Here is a 9,034-nt window from a genome sequence, read left to right as displayed (position 1 = left end):
ACATAGTATGATCCATATAATATAATGGCCCCCACATATAATGTCCCTCACATAGTATGATCCATATAATAAAATGGCCCCCACATAGTATGATGACCCACACATAGTATGATCCATATAATATAATGGCCCCCACATAATATGATCCATATAATATAATGCCCCCACATATAATGGCCCCCAGAAAATATGATCCATTTCATATAATGGCCCCCACATATAATGGCCCCCAGATAGTATGATCTATATAATATAATGGCCCCCACATAGTATGATCCATATCATATAATGGCCCCCACATATAATGGCCCCCACATAGTATGATGACCCACACATAGTATGATCCATATAATATAATGGCCCCCACATAATATGATCCATATAATATAATGCCCCCACATATAATGGCCCCCACAAAATATGATCCATTTCATATAATGGCCCCCACATATAATGGCCCCCAGATAGTATGATCTATATAATATAATGGCCCCCACATAGTATGATCCATATCATATAATGGCCCCCACATATAATGGCCCCCACATAGTATGATCCATATAATAAAATTGGCCCCATCATATAAAGGCCCCCACATAGTATGATCCATATCATATAATGGCCCCCACATAGTATGATCCATATAATAAAATTACCCCCACATATAATGGCCCCCACATAGTATGATCCATTTCATATAATGGCTCCCACATATAATGGCCCCCACATAGTATGATCCATTTCATATAATGGCTCCCACATATAATGGCCCCCACATAGTATGATTCATTTCATATAATGGCCCCCACATATAATGGCCCTCACATAGTATGATCCTTATAATATAATGGCCCCCACATAGTATGATCCATATAATATAATGGCCCCCACATATAATGTCCCTCACATAGTATGATCCATATAATAAAATGGCCCCCACATAGTATGATGACCCACACATAGTATGATCCATATAATATAATGGCCCCCACATAATATGATCCATATAATATAATGCCCCCACATATAATGGCCCCCACATAGTATGATCCATATCATTTAATGGCCCCCACAAAATATGATCCATTTCATATAATGGCCCCCACATATAATGGCCCCCAGATAGTATGATCTATATAATATAATGGCCCCCACATAGTATGATCCATATCATATAATGGCCCCCACATATAATGGCCCCCACATAGTATGATCCATATAATAAAATTGGCCCCATCATATAAAGGCCCCCACATAGTATGATCCATATCATATAATGGCCCCCACATAGTATGATCCATATAATAAAATTACCCCCACATATAATGGCCCCCACATAGTATGATCCATTTCATATAATGGCTCCCACATATAATGGCCCCCACATAGTATGATTCATTTCATATAATGGCCCCCACATAGTACTGTTTGATGTTAAAAAAAAATTAAAAAAGATACCTCGTTCCCTGCTGCTCCAGTGGGACAGCAGGCGGGGGAGCAGAGCGTGCGCTCTCTACTCACAGAACGTGCTGACACATAGCGTCAGTGCGTTCCTGGCTCCAGCCACATGTGCGTAGCAGCATTCAAATGAATGCTTCCCCGCCCCCGGTGATGCCGAACCACCAGGGCAGGCACCCAGAAAATTTAAGGGGCCGGCAGCTGTAAAAACGAGCTGGCGGCCCCCCAAGCAGTGCCACATCGCGGCCCATCGGTAATGTGCCCGGAAGGGCAGATTAGCAGTCCGGGCCTGTCCAAGATGGTTAGGAGTTATGCCTGTATGCACAGAACATTCATAGATCTGCAGGTGGACATACGTGTAGATTCCCCATTACTCGACTTGGGCAACATTAACCCCTTCAGTGCTGCAATCACATTCCAGAAAACAAAACGTGTTCTCCTATGTGTGGATATATCAGGATCTCTGTCTGTTTTGGATGAGATTGAGTCACTTCCCTCCTGACGTCGCTCACTGCTCTGTTACTGTACAGTCTCCATTATGGCCATCACCCACTCCATGTTGGTTGCTATAAGCCATTATTGAGATGTTTATTTTTCATGGATAGAACACTTAATTATTATAGTCTATAGAGTTGTCCACATGGTCGTGGGTGTTTTGCAAAATAAAGATCACCAAAACATTTTTGATTCGAGCAACGGGTCAAAATTTCTCATATAACTCTATGGCAGGACAGGACCATGACTGGATGTAGTGATCACTTAAAGCCATTAACAGTTTTGGAGATTTCTTACATGGAATCTTTATGATGTTACATTGTCATCTTCTCTCCATTTAGATCCCTACAATATCGAATCCTCTCAGTGGACATCTTCTATATCAGAGAATTTTCCTAATTGACCTGTCAACAATGGATACAGACAGTGACAAAATGGCAGAGGTGATAGTACACCAAACCCAAGAGATTCTCTTCCGGCTTACTGGAGAGGTGAGAGATTCTGATGACGTCACATTACATCATTCTTATCTATGGGAATAACAGATGGACAGAACTGGAGAGGTGAGGACTCTGGAAATGTCTGTAGTGAGATTTATTAATGTGTCTTTCCATAATCAGGATTACACAGTAGTGAAGAAGACCTCTAGTGAGCGCTGTCAGGCCCCTGTATCTCATGGATGGGAAGACCCCTGAGTAGAGATGAGCGAACCTCTCAAGGTTTGATTCGTTTCAGATCAGCGAACTTTTCGATCATCTCGGAATAATTTGTCAAACAGTTCGACGAACATATCCGAATCCCATTGGATTCAATAGGAGGCAAAACCAAATGCATACACAAAGGGACCCAAAAGCTGCCAAAACAGCTCAAATTAGGGGCGGACACCAGGAAAAGTGTCATCAATTGACCAACAGTACACGTTTTATAATGGCACAGCAGCAGTCAGCCATGGGCCATGCATGAGGTATCAGGGTCAGCATTAACAGCTTTGAATTGAACTTCAAATTAAGACGAGGTGGGTGAGGGATCGGTGTAGGCCTGCTGTGCTGAGAGCCCTGATACCACATGCAACCGTTCAAGCTGGTTTTCTGCTCAGCCACACTCAGATGGCCGAAAAATAAGTTTCATAGAGTAGTATTGGTACAAAAATTTAAGGATAGTAACACAGGCAATTGACTGAAAGTAAGTGGAGGCCTGCCGGTCTGGGAGCCCTACTGCTACAATCAACAAACATGAAGGAGACCCAATCACGAGTGTCCACATTTCCAAAAATTTGATGCAGGCACCACCAAAGTGGCATCAATTTCACCAGAGTAGAAATAGTATAATGGTGACCAATACCTCTTCCACTACAGTCAACCTAGAAAATGGAGATGCAATCAGGAGTTTTCAAATTTCAAAAAATTAGGGGCAGACACCACCAAAGTAGCATCAATTACACTAGAGTACAAATAGTATACGCAAGATCAATGCAGCACACTAAAAACTACACCATCTCCTAGTCTGCATGGTCTGTAAAAGTCCTTGGAGATCAATGACTTGTTCATCTTGATGAAAGTTAGGCGGTCTACACTTTCACGGGACAGCTGGCTGCACTTATCCGTCAGGACACCACCAGCAGTGCTGATGACATGTTCTGAGAGAACGTTGGCTACCGGGCATGATAAAACATCCAAGACGTGACAGGCGAGCTCAGGCCACTCTTCCATTTTTAAAGGCCAAAATGTAAAAGGGTCCAAACCCTCCATGATGGTATTGATATTGAGCTTGAGATACGCTTGCACCATCCTCTCTAGTCGTTCACCACATATCAGACTTGTACTCTGTTGTGCTGGTGCACGAGCTGGTCTAAAAAATGTGTGAAAGGACTAACAGAAATTGCTTCTGCCACTTACACTGCTGCTAATTAAGTAGAATTTGCGTGCACTCTGTCCGGGTGGAGGTGATGATGTAATAGGCAACTGGTGCCTGGTTACTACACAGAATTACTTCATCGCACAATCAATTGAATGCAAAGTTCATTGATTGTGGACAAAATGAGACAAAATTAGACAATCAAACCGGGTTTCAGGGCGACAGTAGACGTTTCGGCCTTTCATGCGGCCTTAACCATTACGTCGCTACTGTAAAAGGAGAAGACATAAAAGGTGTCAATGGAGACAATCAATTACATTATATACAGTTGTTATCATCCAAGATGAGTGTAGAAAAAGCATGACTATGACAAAAAAGGGGGGGGGAGGGAAAGAGGGAAGGGGAGACTGGATTAGAGGGGTGATTTGGAGGGCTGAGGAATGGAGGAGAAAGGGGCAAAGAGAGGGGATGAGGGAGAGGGATCACAGGACAGTGTACAGATATATACATAGCACAATATTTACAGTCAGAGTAGTACCAGGAATTGTCTTACTTGTTATGCGGTTTGAGGGCGTGCTAAAGTAAATGGATCAAGGGATTCGTCAGGTGCACGGCTGCAATATCAAGGCAGTGTGGTTAGGTATGCTGTGCAAGTTACTAGCAAGGTATATTGGTGTAGCCAGGAGTTTTCTTATACACTTTCAGGGTGGTTACCTTAAAGGAGTATTCCCATCTCCAAGATCCTATCCCAGTATGTAGTAGGTGTAATAATAATAATATTACCAAATACCTATAATTAGAAATGTAAAATAGTATTTTTGATTCGCTCTGTCTCTTTCCTCTTATGCAGGCATAGCAGGACCTTAGGTATCCATGGTTACGTCCACTGATATAGCTAGCTGCTTGTGGTCGTAACCGTGGATACCTAAGGTCCTGCAATGCCTGCACATGAGGTAAGTGGCGAATCAAAAATACTATACTACATTTCTAATTGGAGGTATTTGGTAATATTATTATTACTACACCTACTACATATTGGGATAGGATCTTGGAGATGAGAATACCCCTTTAAGTTCACAGTAGATATGGGGTCACAGGGATCTATAAAATACAGTGCAATAGATAGTTAGGAGTGGACATAGCGCTGTCTAGTTGGTATAGGGATATAGCCCTGATGAGATTATACCTTCTGGTAGATGCCTGACTCGTTCCTGTGTCAGGTCTGGTCTCCTTATGGCGTCCCCTGTAGAGGTGGGTCAAACAGTGGTGGTCCAGTGGAGGGAAGCGGCGCTCCCGCGCCTTGCTGTGGCTGTCAGTGGTGGCAGTGTGCAGAGGCTGCGTTCTTATGTGTTTAGCAGCTGCGCCGGACCGGAAGTGTGTCACCGGTGGGGGCGTGTCACCGGAAGTGACGTTACGCCGGCTCTTTACTGTGTGCTGTGCTGTGTACAGACGCTGCCTAAACAGAGGGGTTGCTAGGGAGACCAATAGGGCGCATGCGCAGGGGGACAGGACTGAGTCCCAGCGCTGTATGTATTGGCCATATAGCTGGCCATGAGAATTGATAGCAGTGGGGGGCATTACGTAGGAAAAAGGGGGGGGGGAGAAGCCCTGAACTAGGGGGCTGATGTGGGTAGAATCAAAATTAAAGGTGCAGACACTCACCAAGGGGGTAGATTGCAGTCAATGTGTCTGTAGGAAGGAATAAATAGATTAGTGAACCCAGTCAATTTCTCTATTCAGACCCCTGGGAGATAGAGTCTGCAAGGTGTAAATCCAATATGATTCACGCTGTCTGAGTATTTTCATGTGATTTCCCCCCCCCCTCCTGGGTCTGGGTACATGTTACCTGAAAGAGAAGCTGTGCCACAGTATGTATGGCCTTAGAAAAGTGATCTGGTAGTGGTAACCAGTTTTTGCCGCATCTGATGGTGGATTTATGGCTCGCTATGCGGTCCCTGATATGTTGCGTCGTTTCTCCTACATATAGGAGGCCACATGGACATTTCACCACATAGATGACGAAGTTCGAGTCACATGTAAAGAATCCCTTAATGGGATAACTCTTGCCAGTTCTGGGGTGCGTGATGGTATCTGATTTAATAACGTTAGAGCAGCCGGCACAGCCCAGGCAGGGGAAGGTGCCATGTTTCCGGGTACCGAGGAGACGTTGGGATGAGGTGATACGTGTGCTCCCTAAATCAGCTCTGATAATTTTATCCTTGATGTTCGGCGCTCTCCTGGTACACATTAAGGCTGGGGCAGTGAAGGCTGGTATCTCTGGGTACGTTTTTGTCAAGGGGGGCCAGTGTTTCCTTATGGTGGTATGGACCCTAGATATAAGTGGATGGTAAGTGCGAACAAAGGGCACCCGTTCAACTTTGGGGGTGGGGGATTTGTCGTAGTGGGCTCCAGTGTCCTTGATCTCTCGCTGACCAGGATTTGGCTGGGGTAGTTCCTTTCCCGACATTTTTGTGACATTTCTTCTAAACGTTGAGAGATCAAGTTGGGATTAGAAACAATACATTTGACCCTGTGAAATTGGGAACGGGGAAGGCTATTCTTAGTGGATTTTGAATGGCAGCTAGTGTAGTGTAATAGACTGTTACAGTCAGTGGGTTTTGAAAAAAGGTCCGTAGTAAAGGTGCCATCATCCTCATGGATAACTAGTGTGTCCAAAAAGATTTGTTTTGAATCATAATTCAGTGTGAACTGTAGTTCCTGCCTGATAGAGTTGAGTGTGGAGACAAAGGAAGTGAGTGTATCCAGTGGCCCTTGCCATATGAGAAAAATGTCGTCTATATAACGATGGTAACTGGTAGTGTTTGGTAAAGAGCTCATTAGAGTAGACGTAGTCCTCCTCAAATTTGTGCATGTAGGCGTTAGCATAAGCTGGCGCTACATTTGAGCCCATTGCTGTCCCTTGCTGCTGTACAAAAAATTTGTCCCTAAACATAAAGAAGTTTTCATGAAGAACCAGGGATAGTAGTTCAAGACAGAATTGTACTGAGTTGGGAGGTAAATTGGAATGTGTGAGTAGGTGGGATGAAGCTTCCAGGCCCTTGCTATGAGTGATAGAGGTATAGAGGCTGTAGACATCCATCGTGGCCAACAAACTGTCATGTGGGATTGCTGGCAGATTTTTAATAATGTTCAGAAACTCACTGGTGTCTAGAATAAAGGCTCTTTTTTTTTTAACCAGAAGGGTCATGATTTTTTCAAGATAAATGGCCAGAGGGGAGAGGACGGAGTCAGTGGAGGCCACAATCGGTCTACCTGGTGGATTGGTCAGTGATTTATGTATTTTTGGTAAAGCGTAAAAAAACGGTGTAATGGGATGTTGGTTGGTCAGGAACGTTGCTGTCTTGGGATCTATTGTATTAAGATCTAAGTATCTGGTCAATGTCTCTTTTATTTTGACCTGAATGGTGAAAGTAGGGTCAATGTAAATCTGTCTGTATGTGGTTGTCTGATAGTTGTCGTTCAATCTCCCTAATGTAGGCTGATTTGTCCGTAATCACTGTCGCGCCCCCTTTGTCGGCGGGCTTGATGACTATAAGTCTATTGTGTTGCAGTGAGGTGAGGGCCTGTTTCTCTTCACTGGAGAGGTTTTCGTGGGTTGGAAAGAAGCCAAGGCGTTGTTGGTGTAATAGGTCCTTGATATCCCTCTCTATGAGTGCTATGGTTGTTTCAGCTGCATGGTTGGTATGTGGTGGACTGAACGATCTAGTGTTACGCAAACCCAGGTTAGTTATGGAGAGCTCCGGGACAGGGACGCCCCCAGGTGGAGGCACCCTGTTAACGGAGGTCTCGTTGGATAGTCCAAAACGTGTCTTCAGGCGGATTGTCCAGTAGAACCGTTGGAGGTCCTTCTCTAACTGGAACGCATCCCAGTTAGGCGTCGGACAGAAGGATAAACCTTTCTGTAGGACTGCAAGTTCAACCGGGGTAAGGGTGTATCCTGAGATGTTCTTCACCAGATTGGGCGTCTTACCTGGGACCGTGTTGTCATCCTTTCTCCTCTTCCGCGATCTCCTTGTCGGTCTGCGCGTGGTCTTCCTCCTCTGCGGTTCTGCCATAAAAAAGGTTGCTCGTTCTGGGTAGTTGAGGAGTCGCTGCCCGAGCTGAAGGAACCCTGGTTGCGGTGTCCCTGGTATGGTCTGCGTGTGAATGTGCCTGAGGAAGCGTTCCATCTGTAGACGCGATTATTGATATAATCCTCGCTGTCCCTTTGAAATTTCTGCCTTTTTCGCTCCTGTAGCGTTCTTTCGTGCTCGAGGATGACTTTGTCGATTCTGGATTTCAAGTTGCTCCAGTCAGTGGAAGATAAATTGGCGGTGAGTTGTGACTCGATTGCAGAAACTGTTTTTTCGCTTTCCTTGATTGCCCTCTGCAAGAAATCAATCGTTAGTACAATAATATCGAGGGAGCACTTATTAAGAATCTTTTTAAATTTATCGCAGTAATCCTGGTTGTCTGAAAAGAGGGTTGGGCGGAGATGACTCCTCAACCCCCTCGAAATTCTTCCTTGTTTGTGGTACTCAGCTAAAGTTATTGAGTGTAAATCATAGGAGACGAGTCTTCGTCTTTCTCTCTCGTAGTCCCTGCTCCTGACTTCCTCAGATGGAGTTTTGAGGAATTCGTTGGAGTTGGTGACCAATGCGAGTATGCTGTTGCTGGTTGTTTCGTCATATGCAAAGGTGTCGGTAGACAAGGATGACAGGTGCAAACGCACAATAGTTCGTAACGTTAATTAAGTAGAATTTGCGTGCACTCTGTCCAGGTGGAGGTGCTGATGTAATAGGCAACTGGTGCCTGGTTACTACACAGAATTACTTCATCGCACACTCAATTGAATGCAAAGTTCATTTATTGTGGACAAAATGAGACAAAATTAGACAATCAAACCGGGTTTCAGGGAGACAGTAGACGTTTCGTCCTTTCATGCGGCCTTAATCATTACGTCGCTACTGTAAAAGGAGAAGACATAAAAGGTGTCAATGGAGACAATCAATTACATTATATACAGTTGTTATCATCCAAGGTGAGTGTAGAAAAAGCATGACTATGACAAAAAAGGGGGGGTAAGGGAAGGGAAAGAGGGAAGGGGAGACTGGATTAGAGGGGTGATTTGGAGGGCGGAGGAATGGAGGAGAAAGGGGCAAAGAGAGAAGATGAGGGAGAGGGATCACAGGACAGTGTACAGATATATACATTATATACATAGCAC

At 44.4% G+C, this 9,034-nt stretch overlaps 1 protein-coding gene across 1 annotated transcript; it reads right to left on the bottom strand.

Moving 5' to 3' along the window:
- Positions 1–5,206: 5,206 nt before the first annotated feature.
- LOC141271458 (uncharacterized) lies at positions 5,207–8,557 on the bottom strand (the record flags this gene model as incomplete). The annotated part of the gene is made up of 1 exon (XM_073681528.1): positions 5,207–8,557. A coding segment is annotated over one exon (780 nt), but the record flags the coding sequence as incomplete, so codon positions are not given.
- Between the last annotated feature and the right edge of the window lie 477 nt (positions 8,558–9,034).

Source organism: Phyllobates terribilis, unplaced genomic scaffold (assembly GCF_046119375.1).
Source record: "Phyllobates terribilis strain yellow unplaced genomic scaffold, ASM4611937v1 Scaffold_5__5_contigs__length_657084704, whole genome shotgun sequence".
Lineage (NCBI taxonomy): Eukaryota > Metazoa > Chordata > Amphibia > Anura > Dendrobatidae > Phyllobates > Phyllobates terribilis.
Note: the sequence above shows the minus strand (reverse complement) of the source record. Positions and strands in the feature narration are given on the sequence as shown.